This window comes from Cavia porcellus, unplaced genomic scaffold (assembly GCF_034190915.1).
Source record: "Cavia porcellus strain 051 isolate PalLab524CR breed Dunkin Hartley unplaced genomic scaffold, mCavPor4.1 scaffold_13, whole genome shotgun sequence".
In the NCBI taxonomy this organism is placed as follows: domain Eukaryota; kingdom Metazoa; phylum Chordata; class Mammalia; order Rodentia; family Caviidae; genus Cavia; species Cavia porcellus.
Window position 1 is genome coordinate 10050423 of NW_026947496.1, and position 14510 is coordinate 10064932.

Genomic DNA, 14510 nt, shown 5'->3' on the forward strand with positions numbered 1-14510 from the left:
ACTTACTTACTTAGAACTATTTACTACTATTTATGGTGTTCAGATTGAATAGCTGTATCCAAATCTGAAGCAACATTAAGAAATGTTGAAAGCCTCTTTTAAACAATTAAATCATAGAAAGGCCTGTGCTCGTGGTGATCCAGGCATCACATTAAGAGAGTAAAACTCACTGAAAGCCTCTTGCAAGACTGGAAAAGTTGATTTTGAGTAGGAGGCTGAGCCCCGTTTCCTCAGTTCAGAGGTTAATGATTTTCATGAGATACTGTCACAATTTACATGAAAAGTAAAATTCTTAACTGCAGAAATGTAGCAGAAAGTCTGAGGAAATGAGGTATCACTTGGCCACATGTGCTCCAGTCATTTTTCTGAAACTGGAATAGGTGGCTTTTACTTTTAATAACTCTTCAGACCATGAGGCTGGAGGAAACACTCATCGGTGGCCTAGCATAGCGCAGAATGTCTCTGTGATCATCTGAGTTTAAAATCAGTGCGAAAAGCCTTAGTCAGTGTTTCTGTTGTTGTCAGTGCATCTTTTCTTGGAATTTTCTTTCCATGTAGGACAAAGTGAATGTGCCTGATTTCTCTTACCCTTTGCATTTGGCCTTCTAGAACGCGCCCTCGGGAGGAGCTCCTCAGCAGGCGGGAGAGGTCCAAGGACGCCAGCCCCATCAGCAGGTGGTCCCCGACCAGGAGGAGGAGCCGCTCTCCCATCAGAAGGCGCTCCCGCTCCCCACTCAGGCGCAGCAGGTCTCCCCGGCGAAGGAGCAGGTCTCCCCGGAGAAGGTAGGGACCAGTGTGGAAAGTGTGGGTTCCTTTGGCTTCGCTGGCCTCAAAGTGTTTTTGAGGCTGCTGTTCAGCTGGGACCCTGGTTTCCCCTTGGCATACTGTTCTTCAGCTCAGTCTTTTCAAAGTAGGACTTCCTTTTTATCAGAATTAATACTAAATGACTTTTTTGGCTTACCTGGCAAGATCATAGCGTAGTAAATGTGTGACCCGGTTTCTTCTCATTTTATAATCATAGTAATTTGTAATTGGTTCTTCCTGGAGAATGCGGCATACACCTGTAGTTCTTTTGGTCAGCCCCAAAGGGGACAGCGTCACCCGTGTTTCTGTTCTGCCGCATGTTGGCAGCAGAGGGCACGAGCTTGTACTCTCGAGTGTGCTCATGCAGTGGGGTGAAGGGTGCACCCCGTGTCTCCCTCCTGCCGTCCCTGGGCCGTTCCCTTCCTCCTGTCGTGCTGTGACCCCATTTCTTTGTCCAGTGTTGTTCTTTAGTTATTTACCCCTGTGTTTTGGTAGCTCATCTTCAGCAGCTTCCTCATCACATGGCAGGCAGGTTTTTGGAAACTTACACTTTTTTTTTTTTTTTTTTTTGTCTTTTTCGTTTTTATCGGTACCAGGGATCGAACTCACGACTGCCTGCTTGCAAGGCAGGCGCTTATGCCGCTGAGCTAAATCCCCAGCCCCCAGCTTGAGCTTTTAGATTTTCTTATTCTACTTTCTTACCCTTCTATTGGCTTTTAAAAATTTTTTAAATTGTTTTTGTAGTTCAGCAAATACCCACTTCATTTTGTGAGGGTTTTTGGGTTTTTTTTGTTGTTGGGGTTTTTTTTTTTTTTTTTTTTTTTTTTTTGTTTTTTTTGTTTTTTTTTGTTTTTTTGATACCGGGGATTGTACTGGTGACCTGGCGCCAGCCCTACACTGCTGAGCTGAACCCCGGCCCTTCCTTTCTTTGAAGAGTTGTCCTTGGACCATTGAGTCCTTCACTCTTCGGTGCTGTGATTTCGTGAGCACCGGGAAAGCTAACGAACGGTGCCTCCTTCCCTCTGTCAGTGTGGCGCGCCTCAGCTGGCTGCCCTCATTCAGGGTAGTCAGGAAGGGACTTCGGCAGGCCGGTGACTGCAGGCAGGCCTTTTCTCCTGGGCTGTGTGAGTTCTTCAGAGCACTCTGCTGTGCTGTGGCTTCTGGTGGAGCTCTGTCTGTCTTCACAGTGTAAACTTGTCCTTAGACTTCCTGGTTTCAGTACACTGCCACTCAGTGCTTTGTTTCAGTTTTTTTTTTTTTTTTTTTTGTCTTTTTCATTTTTATCGGTACCAGGGATCGAACTCACGACTGCCTACTTACAAAGCAGGCGCTCATGCCGCTGAGCTAAATCCCCAGCCCCTTTGTTTCAGTTTTTATAGTAACCAGAAGCTTTCAAGAAAGCTGCTTATCCCTGTTGATTTCCTCTTGTGTTGACGCTTGGCTCGGTTGTGAGCTGTTGGCACTCCTCCGTCCGGTTTGCACCTTCTGGAGCCCGGCACTCTGTGAAGAGCGGTTGGCATTTTCCAGTGAGTTGGGGAGGGGATCAGTCTGCATCGGTCTTTCAGTCAGTCATGCCCAGCTCTGACCTCATGCTCCACCCTTTCGGGCAGTGGGCAGTGGGCAGTGGTGGTGACCCACGGTGCATGTGCTGTGGCAGGCTGTTTGTGTCATCGAAGGCTCTGGAAGGTTCGCTGTTACTGCCTTAGGGGCTTCTCTGGTTCCTAGGCCTTCTGGGGCTTCTGGACAGGCACCAGCTTACTGTTTACTGCTCTTGTGTTGGCCCTCAGCTCAGTTGTGAGCTATCACTGCTCCTCCGTCCAGTGTGCATACCTGAAGATGGTGTGTCTGCCATCACACACATTCGTCTCCTCTTTCCCTGCGCATTTCTCATGTCACTACCTTAGTAAGTTTTGGAGAAGTGTGGCAGGACCGGGGCTGGCAGGGCCTTTGATAGAGCCCTGCAGCCATCTCCAGGGGGACCCACATCTTTTCTCAAAGTCACCCTCTCTGTGCTTAAAAGTGGGCGGACACCAAGGGGCATTCATAAAAAATGTCTGAAGGCCACTCATTAGACTTCAGGTTTTCGTCCAATCTGTCTTAACTGTCTTTTTGCTTGGGCTTGCTGACGCACTTTCTTGACACAAAGTAAAACCCACCCTTTATGGTGTGGAGTTTTGAGGTCTGCAGGCGCATGTCCTGTAGTGACCACAGTCAAGGCAGGGCATGTCACTGTGCTCCAGGTGCACAGTTCTCTCTCCCTTCACTCCAGGCCTTGGCAGGCATCCATGTGTCCTGTATCCCTGAGCTTCAATGTACCTTTCATACAAAGCATAACTTTAAAATTCTTACTTCGTATGTTTTTGCAATTCATGATGAATGGGAAAAAAGCTTAGCGTAGTTCGCAGTGTGTGCAGCTTAGAGAGCACACATAGGCAACGCTTGGTGGGCGTGGAATTCACCTGGTGAGTCCAAAAAGAAGCCTGATCAGTGTGCATCAGCTGAGAAGTCTGGACCAAGGGCCTCTGGGTGCGGGAGGACTGGTGCGGGGCATGCACCTCAGGCTCCAGCCGGGTCCTGAAAGAGGAAATGGAAGCAGAGAAGCTGTGTTTGTTTATTCCTGTAGAGCTTACGTTCAAGTCAGTATTCTAAGAAATACTTTGAGACTTTTCCTTTGAAATTGGCAAGAATAGTAGCTATGTTTCAGTCATTTTAGTTAACCTAATTATTCAGTTTTTTGAGACCTACTTAATATATATTAATTTTAAATACTATTTTTTAAAAGCAATTTTGGGTTAAGAGGTCTCCCTCGCGCCCCTGCCATGCCTCACTTTAATTGGCATTCTAAGAAATATGTTTGTCTTTTTGTTGTTGTTCTAACAGAGACAGAGCCCGGAGGAGCAGGTCACGCTTGAGGAGGAGGTCTCGATCGCGGGGCGGCCGTAGACGGAGGAGCAGAAGCAAAGTGAAGGAGGACAAATTCAAAGGCAGTCTTTCAGAAGGGATGAAGGTGGAGCAGGAGTCTTCATCTGATGACAAGTAAGATGAACTTGCCCATATTTCATTTCTCTGGCCTAGGGAAACCGTGATTGACTGGAAATCTTAAAATAATTCCCCCCAGGATGTGATCAGTGAATCTAGTCCTGTAAACCCTGTGGACTCAAGAGTTGCTTGTGTGGTCTTACCAGGCAGGTTTGTGGCAAGTGACAGTAGGTGCTGTATGTAAGGTGCCCTTTTGGCGGGATGCATCTTGTGCTGGGGGTTTTTGGGGAGTCTTTTATTTGTATAGACTGTCACACAGGTTCTTACAGAGTTTTGGTGTTTCAGTTCGTAGCCCATGTTGGGTCTTTACGAGTGAGGCGACCTGATGGCAGGTGTGCCTCCTCTAATGTGAAAATAGAGAAACAGTTCAGCGGTGAACTGTAAAACACCGGAAAAAGTTTTAAGTTGCAAACTTGGTTGTCTAAATGGAATATTACAAAAATAAATAATTGAGGGTGATAGTCATGAACATGGGGATACTTGCCTGCCTGAAGATATTGTGGCAGTGTATTAAACATATTTTTGGTTGTCTTCTAATGACAGCAGGCCACAGATAATTGTTACCTACATTGCAAACACTAGCGCGTTTCTCAACAAGTAAACCTAAATATACATACCAAAAAACCAACAGTGCTGTGCTGAGAAACCCCAGTTAAAGCTTGATGATTAAGGAAGGTGGCTAGAGTGTTCAGTAGAAGTGCTAATCTGGTCAGAGTGCAGTCAGCTCATATTCCTTCTGTTAACAGTCCAGGTATACAAACAGGTTGCACTGACAGAGACCGTAAGACAGGAGCACGGAGGTGATGGGGTATGGAAGGAGGGGGTAGGGACAGTATTTGGGGTTGAGCCACATCCCTCTTCAGATTATGTGCAAATGCTTGCGTGTGCATTGCTAATACTGAAGGAACCAGTAGTTGGCACGAGCTTTCAAAAGTGGCTCAGAGAAAATAACAGCTCACTCGCCTGTCTCAGCCCTAGTACAGGTGAGAAAACTGAAATCTGAGAAATGCAGCAGCATCGCTAAGGGTATACAGAAGCAGGGATGACCTCCCCAAACGTAGACATCTTTATTCTTGCTGACTTTTGTGCCATAAACATCACAGAGAAGGAAAGGAGACAGAACAGTAAGTTACTTACTAGGATTCCAAACAGGCGATTGAGACAGTTTGGAAATAAATAGTACAGCATAAGACTTTTGCTCTATCTTAAACATGACTGATACCTTTCAGCTTTTAATTTTCATCCTGTAAGAGTTAGTTTCAGACTCTAAAGATGTTTGAAATTTTGTGTTAAAGCCTCGAAGATTTTGATGTAGAGGAAGAAGATGAAGAAGCACTAATAGAACAGAGAAGAATACAGAGGCAAGCGATTGTCCAGGTGGGTGGTTTTTGCCAAACATTTTTTATGAATTCTCTTTTAAGTCGTCACCTAAAATGCTTTACTGGTAAGTGATGATAGTGCTAGCTGGTCTTTAGGAAAGGAGCACATATATAGAATTTGTGAAATTCGGTGGTTCTGTTACTTACCAGAACTGAGATGTTGTTACCCTTTGTAAAACTTCAGTAAATCATAAGAGTTTGAAGTTTAACTTAATGAACATGAAAATTCTCACGTGTGTAGAGTTGAAGAATTTCTTAGCAGAAATAGTATGTTTTACTATGTGGAAAAAAGCAAGTACTGCAGTGAAACACTGGAAAAACGATTTCAAAACTGGTCTAGAAGCAGATGATGAAGAGAATGAGCGTGAAGCGCGCTGTACCGGATCTCGAGAGAGTTCTCTCACTTGGGTTTGTTGCCTTGGAAGACCATGGGCGCCTGTTTGGCTGCCCTGAGACAAAACCATACCTGGGCCCTGGGTCCTTTGTGGGCAGCAGTTCTCTGTACGGTGCCTTCTCACAAGGACAGAGGGCTGAATAGAGAAAGAGCGGCAGGGCAGCTCATCGGGTGTCACGTAAAGGAAGGAAGGAACCAGAGTCCCAGGGGAAGCAGGGCCAAATAGAGAGGTGCTGGGAACACTGGAGAAGTTGTTATTAAACTGGAACTCCTGAAAACTTGGTTGAATCTTTTTTTGTTTTTGCCCAGGTCCACAATCCCTTATCTCCAATCCTTGGGGCCAGATGTGCTTCAGAACTCAGAAAGTTTTGAATTTAGAAAGGTAATATGGTGCATCTATGTATCTCACATAGCGCCATCAGTGGGGTCTGAAGCAGACCCCGTAGTCAACACATCATCCACCCCATAATCACATTTCTGTGGTGAGATGAGCAAGTGTCGCCCTGGGGTATAATACAGAAAACAGCATCTCATCTGGGCAGCTCAGGGTTTGTCCCCTAGTCCATGTGCACCAGGTGTGGAAAAAACTTGGTCAGGAATTTCGGATTCAACCAAGGTGTCAGTGCCTCTTTTGTTGTTGATTTACAGTCACAGACTTAACTTTTCAGTGCAGCATCTCTTAGGAAATGCGTGTATTCAGAGAGCGTAAGATGTACGACAATGACCAATTGCATTGTTGTTGCAGAAATACAAGTACCTGGCTGAAGACAGCAACATGTCTGTGCCGTCAGAACCCAGCAGCCCCCAGAGCAGCACTCGAACGCGATCGCCCTCTCCAGAAGACATCCTGGAGCGGGTCGCTGCGGATGTTAAAGAGTACGAGCGAGAAAACGTTGACACATTTGAGGCCTCAGTAAAAGCCAAGCATAATCTCATGACAGTTGAACAAAATAATGGTGCGTGAGGTAGATTTTTGTTCTGGCCACACTTTTCCCTGAGTTTTTAGCTGTGTGACTGTAATGAGAGACCTTGTTTGAGGTGAGAGTTAGGGTACGGAAAAAGGGAAGAGGAGAATCGTTTCTGCTCAATACTGCAGTGATCCTGAGTGTGCGCTCCTGGACGTTCTGCTTGTAAACGTGTTTTACTAGTCACGGACCCTGGGCACCGTGTACTGGGCTCCAGGTTTCCATAGCCTTGCATTCGCGTGCTGGAACATTCTAAGCAGAGCCCAGCCATGATTCCATTCAACCTGTGAATACTTGTTTAATATCACTCATACCTGTTTCCAGTTGGTTGGTTGGTTTAAATCAAAATCTAAGCAAGGTGCATACATTTAGTATGTATGAAGTGTGATTGAAAAGTACAGTGTGATTCAGTAAAAAACACTTCCTACAGGAAGAGACATCACAGTTAGTCCCCTCACTTGGAACACATTGTCACATCAATCCTGCTGTTCTCTCGAAGCCGTGGGAGTTGTGTGGTATTTTCGTGATTTGGGTCGGGGGAGCTGGAAGTTAGCAGGTTGCCTGGTCTGGGGAACTAGGTAGGTGCGCTTGCACCGTACTGTTGTCACCAGCCTGCCTCTCTAGGGGATGGCGCTCTGTGTCAGCATTCACTGGAGTTGTCATCACACCTCCTGAAGACAGCGCCAAGGGCGGCTTCCAGAGCTGCTTCAGAAAGTGGCGGGAACAGCGGGGTAGATGTGTTGCGGGGGGGGGGGTATTTTGAGAGATTAATTGCAATGTTTTTAATTTAAATATCCACTGTATTTTTCATCTGCCACTTTTATATCATTTAAGCCTCTCTTCATCTTTGTATTCTGTTCCTTTTGTGTTTTCTCCTTCTTGCTACTTCCTCTGAGAGTCCTGAGCAGTGTGTCTTAGAACGTTCTCATCCTGGGTTTGGCCCGACTCTCAGATGTGTTCACTGTTGTGCTGTACCTAGTTTTTCTTGGAAACTAGGCATTAGCATTGGAGGCAGCGGAGTTTAGCTTTTGGCAGGGATACTTCCCAAGTGGGGTGGCGCCCTCGGTCGCGTGGTGCGGTGTGTGGTTGTCCTGTTTTTATTGACATGAAGTTAAAATGGACTGCATCTATCCTGTACAGAGTTCTGTTGCTGTTTACCTAATGATTCTAATAGCTCCTAATAATTATCACTGAAGACCATTATTTTATTGGGGAGTCTGTATTTTAAAATAATTTTTTTATTCCAACCATTCTTTAAATCATATTTTTAGTTTTTCTATGAAATCTGCTTCCACCTATTGGTTAGCTGGAATGTAATGTACTTTATATAGGGAAGGCAGAGTAAGCATGTGATTATTTGCCTTCACTGTCCTTTTTTAGAATAAAGTGCAGTTGATGCCCTACCAACCTCCACAGATAACTGATGAGATTCTGACTTTTTGATGGGTTTTTATCATTTAGTACCATTCAGTTTCATCCACTGCTGTTATCTTTGTTTGGAAGCACAAATTATTTTCTCTCCAACCAGGGCGTGAAGGGAGCCCTTTTAAGTAGGTGTGAACCAGCTCCTTTAATATTTAAAAGCACTCTTGCCAGTCCTGCAGGCTCAGTTTCCTTTGCAAGGAGGGTTAGGTAGCAGTTTGTCACAAAGCACTACTCTCTCCCCCGCACACACACATGCACACACACAGGCTGGCTCTGGTATGTACCTCTAATTCCAGTGACTTAAGGAGGCTAAAACAGGAGGGTGCTGAGTTCAGGGTCAGCTGAGCAGCTTAGGAAGGACTGGGGATGAGGGCCAGTGGTAGAGAGCACGCCTGCTTTGAGTGAGACCCTGGGTTCAATCCCTAGTACTGCAGGAGAAAAGCATAGCCCAGTCTACAGATAGTAACTTCTTTAATTTTATATTGTTTCTCTTAGAATTAAAAACTTAGTTCTAGTAACACAATTACTGATGGCTCATTACATTCAAACTGTAACACATATTACAACCGTTAAGTGTGTGAAATGCAACTTGGGATTACGGGACCCCTCTGAGCCCAGGGTACACTTGGGGTGCAGTGTAGAGTCATAATTCTGTTTTAAAACCGCTTGGAATAACTTCATGTGGTTGTGTGGTAGGCTTAGTGTCTTTTTTTTCCATATTGCTTTTGAATGTTAGGAAGTATCCTTTTAAATTATTAAGACATCTTTGTGTACTTTAAATTCTGTCTGCACACACAAAAAAGTATACTATACACACCTGTATAAGTATGATCTTAGTTGCTTCTAAAACATTGCTGCAGTGAATATTTCGATTTTGTTCAGTCATTGGCTGTGTTTGGAATACTAATTGAATAGCCTGGTGTCATTAGTAATGTGTGGCCTCTGTGTTCGGGGTGCTGTTTTTCCCTCAAAGTGAAATCAGTAGAAGAATGAATGATTCTGTACGTTTGCTGTACCTTGTCAGCTGCTTCTCTGTATAATTTTGCTATCCCATAAACAATGTCTTAGTATTTATTTATCCAGAACCTTACTAATAAACTACCATCACAGTTTGAGATGCTTTGCGAGATTTGAATTGAGAAACAGTATGTTACTTTAATTTTAACTTGTATTTCCCGTACTGTAATTGAGATTGGGTATATGTATGTATGCTAAAACCAATTACATGTTTTTTGAGATTTTCACTCAGTTTTCTGTGGGATTACTTAGGCCTTTTAGAGGAATGATGTATTATAAATCACTGTCAATCTTTATCTGTAGTGGGGAACTTAAGGTGCAAATTAAATATTAATATTAAATATTTCTTTAAATATGGAATCATTGTTTAACTGTTAGCTTACTGATTTAAACAGTGGCAGAAGTCGGTTTTAGGTCTTTCTGAAATGCATCTTTTTAGTAAAGTGGTTAGTTTCCTGTATGTTAATACATATAATACAGTGAGTGTAAGTTACTAATTGGAAACTAATGTGCAAGAAGGAAAACATGCTTGAGTTACTATGACTTTCATTTACTTGTGCTTTAATTTGTGTCTGTTTTTCAAATATTAATGCTCATTTCCTTTAAGGTTCATCTCAGAAGAAGCTGTTGGCCCCTGATATGTTTACAGAATCTGATGATATGTTTGCTGCATATTTTGATGTAAGTAACTTTAATTGGTAAAAAGGAAAAAGTGTAATAAATTCATGTAAGTGCAGAAATCAGACTAGAACTCAGGTGATGGAGCAAGCCTTCCTTTATTTGGATGTGAGCATTTGGCTGGTCTGGGTGGGTGGTGTCTGGAAACTACTAGTTTTGGCTTCTTTGCCCTAATCTGAGATTTTGTCAGAAATCTCAGGAACAAGTGGTGCCGAGGGCCTGGGGTAGAGTTGAGCACGAGGCCCTCGGCTGGCCTGTGTCGAGCAGGCCTGGAGTCTGGTCTGCGGTGCCATTTACAAAACCGTGAACCCACCTGTGTGTTGCAGAGCTGCCTTGGAAGGCCCAGCACCAAGTGGCCCCGTGCACGCTGTGCTGTGTGTGTGCTCAGCGCGCCCGTACCCAGGTGTGTGTGAAGATCGGGCAGTGTCTGAAGGCTTTCCAGACCTTCAGAACAGAGGCCACTTCACGTTTCTGTGTTGTAGCTCATTGATTTGGGGCTTGGCGGTATGCACTGAAAAGTTGGAAATGTTACAAAAATATGGACTGAAAATTTTACAGTGCTTTTTGTTGAAAAAGTCTTAAAATACATTCAGAAGTGTGAGGCCATTTTTAACAAATTTTAAAACGCATATATATATATATAATTGGTGCCTTGCTAAGGAACTCCAGGAAATAACTCACCTATTAACTAATCAAGGAATTACTTGTATTATTGGCTAAGAGCAAGTGGAGAAGCCAAACATAACAGGGGTAATAAAGATGGGGTCACATACACAGTGGGAGGGACCTGGAAGACCCTGGCATGTGGCCCCGGTCCTCTGCAGTGTGCTCTGTAGGCCGCAGTGGGAGCCCTGGAAGTAGGTGAGTTAAGGAACGGGTGTTGAAACGGCCGGTGCGCCAGCACCTGTCATCTGCCTAGGTGACATCTGTGTCCCTCAGCCTTCTGTCCGTCGCCACAGTCTTGAGATGAGGAATTGAGCAGGAGCAGCTCTTTTTGGCTCTTGGTCTCAGGTTGCAGGCCACAGTCGGGGGGAATCTTGTTGCCCTGGGCACAGGAAGGCACTGCCTCGTGGCAGAAGCGTGTGGCAGAGCCCGGCTTCCTCCTTTGCCATTAGGAAGGGGCAGAAAAGTAAGGAGGGGCCTACAGTTGCCTCTCAGGAGCACGTTACTGATGAGCAGAGGACTCCAGGCCCCTCGTACACAGTTCCTCTCGCCTTCCAGTAGCGCCACTGTGGAGGCCAGGCTTTGGCACACAGGCCCACGGAGGACGTTGAGTGTCTAGGCGGTAGCAGGGTGGGAGGCTCTTGTGGACATCGTGGACCCCGGGACCTGCAGTGTTTCTACCACGTTCTAGGTGTGGTGTTAGCTTTGCACACGTGCACAGCAAGTGCGGCCGGTGACTGTTGTTATGTCTTGTGCGTGTGTGGCAGGAGCACAGATGCTGTCCATGTGGGCAGGTAGCCCGGGAAACGGTGACACTGACAAGTGAGACGGGCCACTACCTGAGGTTGCTAGTTCAGTGCCAGCCTGGCTGTTTTGTCCCACTCTGTTTCCAGCTAAAGGAAACTAGATCTCGTTTTCATTTATAACACCCTGATCCTAATCGTGAGAGCTTTGAGGACACTGGACATTTCCCAGTGTCCCTGCAGCGTGCAGTGCCATCCCAGCTGCGTCACATTGGCCTGATGAGTAGTGACTCTTTGGCTTGGGGCGCCTTTTTAGTCCTTCACATGCTGCCCCTTCATTTCAGAGTGCTCGTCTTCGGGCCGCTGGCATCGGGAAAGATTTCAAAGAGAACCCCAACCTCAGAGACAACTGGACCGATGCGGAAGGCTACTATCGTAAGTGCGAGTTGGTCCTAAGACTCTGTAAAGGTGACGTTGTGTGGGTCACAGGTACACGGATGGAGGACTTTGAAATGGTGCGTTTCGTGACTGAAGCGCTCCCAGTTCCGTGGCTTACTAGGGTATCTCGCCCCTCCCAGCAGCTGCCTGTTTCCTGTTCTGGTAAGCTGGCTGGGGCGCCACAGCTCCAGGGGAGGGGAAGCCTTAACTACAGCCCAAGGCTGCTCCCAGCCGCTCTCAGCCCTGAGGGGTCCTCCCGAGGGAGCTGATGTTACTCCCTCATCTTCGCGTGAATCCAAACAGATACCAAGTCACGTGGGGGGCCAGAGAGGTGGTGGTGTCCCGCAGAAGGACTGCAGCAGCAAGTGTGTCAGGGAGTCCATTTACTGCCTGCTCGGTGTGAAAGTCATCGGCACTTGCTAGGACAAGCATTGCTTATAATAGCTGGGGCATGGCTGTGCTTCTCCATTCTGGAAAACCAGCGCTCATATTGAAGTGACTGCACTGTTCCTGCTTTCTGATTCTGTGCATCACGATCAGCTCTTCCCTGGTTTTTCTAGGTGTGAATATAGGTGAAGTCTTAGACAAGCGTTACAACGTGTATGGCTACACCGGGCAAGGCGTGTTCAGCAATGTTGTGCGCGCCAGGGATAACGCAAGAGCCAACCAGGAGGTGGCTGTGAAGATCATCAGGAACAACGAGCTCATGTAAGTTCAGAGCCCTCGTGACACAGGTTCCGACCCCTGCAAGTCCTCTTTAAGGTGCAGCACGGCCTGCAAAGAGTGTTGCATCTATAAAATGACAGAAGCAGTTCCTTTTGGCTGGGCTTTTGATTTGCAGGCATGTGGTGACATCAAGTCCTAGAACCGTAGGCCAGCTGTGTTGAATTCATTCGTACCTGGCGCAAGCTAGTAGGAGTTGGATGCTTCCCTTCTGCTGCTGCTTTTATGCTGTCTTTTGCTGAAATGTCTTAATACCAGAAGTGAGAAATGGAAAGTTGGTGAACACATGGTGGACTTCAGAAAACAACTCATTTATTAACTCATCAAGGGAATTATTTGTGTCTGATCTCTTAACTTTTCACTTTAGTGGAATAAATAATTACTGTGCCTGTGTCTTGATACATTGTATATGCCACATACAGAGCTGGTGTTTAAATCAGTTTACTGAACTGGGCGTGGTGGCTCACACCTGTAATCCCAGCACTCCGGAGGCTGAGGCAGGAGGATCATTGCGAGGTCGAGACCAGCCTGGGCTACAAAGTGAGCTCAAGGCCAGCCTGAACTGCATAGTGAGACCTCGTCTCAAAAAAGATGGAAAAAAAAAAGTCAGTTTACTGGCTTTGAAATGCTGGGATGAAGTACTGTAAATTTTTACTTGTTTATATTGCATAGGCTTAGAAAGCTTGAGAAACTTCTATGAGACACTCACTTTACAGTGTAGTTTATTAACAAATTATAACCAGATACTCAGAATAACCAAATGTTAAAACTGACTAAGGCCTATCTGCGACTTCATAATTAAGGGAACTAGGAGACGATTTTACAGTGTGACTCCATTCTTGTTAAAAAGCAGGCTACCGAGACATGTAGAGATAAAGTGGGCAAGATTGGTTTCCCTCAGAGCCACGCTGGTTTGCTGCTCAGTGTTTGTGTATCCGTTGGTTATTTTGGAGATTAATCCTGTGCGTGGATGTACTCAGCTAAGAATAAACCATGCAGATTTATTCTTGTATTTAAAATACATCCTCCAGCCCATCAGCCTGGGTCTAGCAGATGCTGCTCTCTGTAGCGCCGTGTGTGTTTAGTTTAGGCCTGGTTTTCTTTCACTTGCAGGCAAAAGACGGGTTTAAAAGAACTGGAGTTCTTGAAGAAACTTAATGATGCTGATCCCGATGACAAGTTCCACTGTCTGCGACTCTTCCGACATTTTTATCACAAGCAGCACCTCTGTCTCGTGTTTGAGCCTCTCAGGTACGGCGGCAGAGATCTGGGTGGCTGGGTCTCTTCAGGCGGCTCTTGGATTTTGTTTTGTAGCTTAACTTTGGGGCAGGAGTTAGTTTTCTGATAATTTATCAGCAATGAGGAGGGAATTCCTAGAATGTTTTCATTGTAAATTGTATTTTGCACTTGATTTTAATTTATGTGTGAATTTTTTTTCTTTTTGCCTTTTATAAAACTACATTTTGTATTTTAACCCCTGTTTTGCTTTGTTTTCTTTTTGTCTCCTAAAAGTATGAATTTACGAGAGGTATTAAAAAAGTATGGTAAGGATGTAGGTCTGCATATTAAAGCTGTAAGATCTTACAGTCAGCAGCTCTTCCTGGCACTGAAACTCCTTAAAAGATGCAACATCCTGCATGCGGATATCAAGCCAGACAACATCCTGGTAAGTCTGGCAGCTAGACCAGCGTGTGCGCCTGGGTCCTAGAAACCGCTGGGGTTGGTTTGCTTTTGTACGGGGATTGGACTCGGGGCCTTGCGCTCACCGGGCAGCAGGCACATGAGCTGCTGAGCATCCCGGCAGGAGCTGCTGTTTTTAGGGTCTCACTTTTCCTTGAATCAAGGGTAAACTAACTATTAGAGGCTTTCCCATGGATGTGAGGGAATCACTGTTAGGAATTCTCTTTTCCTGAGAAGGAAACCCTCAAACATCAGAGAGCATGGAGCTGTTGCTGGTTAATGAGGTTCCGGAGCTCTCGGCCCGTGGTTTCAGCGGCAGTTGATGAGGAGAGCGCAGTCTCCTCATCATGGAGGCTGAGAAGTTGTGTGGCAGGTGGCCGTGAGGCCAGTGCAGGTGGAGCCAGGCTGGAGCAGGCCGAGCATGCCCGAGGCTTCAGGGCTGAGCCTGGGCACAGGCACAGGAGGAGCACAGTGGCGTGCACAGGTGCGTGATGGCCCTGCTGATCCGAGGCAGACAGCTATCTGGAGAGCGCCCTGCTCAGCTCTAACTTTAAAATGGCTC

At 45.8% G+C, this 14510-nt stretch overlaps 1 protein-coding gene across 15 annotated transcripts in view; it reads left to right on the forward strand.

Moving 5' to 3' along the window:
* Prp4k (pre-mRNA processing factor kinase PRP4K) overlaps positions 1-14510 on the forward strand; it is a 33590-nt gene that overhangs the window by 10419 nt on the left and 8661 nt on the right. For all 15 annotated transcript variants that reach the window (XR_001201082.3, XR_001201083.3, XR_001201084.3 and 12 more), the window contains exons 3-11: positions 610-783; positions 3685-3840; positions 5139-5220; positions 6362-6572; positions 9631-9704; positions 11452-11542; positions 12106-12253; positions 13382-13519; positions 13781-13934. Coding sequence is in view for 1 of the 15 variants with exons in the window: in XM_003468823.5 (XP_003468871.2) it covers positions 610-783; positions 3685-3840; positions 5139-5220; positions 6362-6572; positions 9631-9704; positions 11452-11542; positions 12106-12253; positions 13382-13519; positions 13781-13934 (1228 nt within the window). In the remaining 14 variants the exon portion in view is untranslated. The remainder of the gene's footprint in view (positions 1-609; positions 784-3684; positions 3841-5138; positions 5221-6361; positions 6573-9630; positions 9705-11451; positions 11543-12105; positions 12254-13381; positions 13520-13780; positions 13935-14510) is intronic.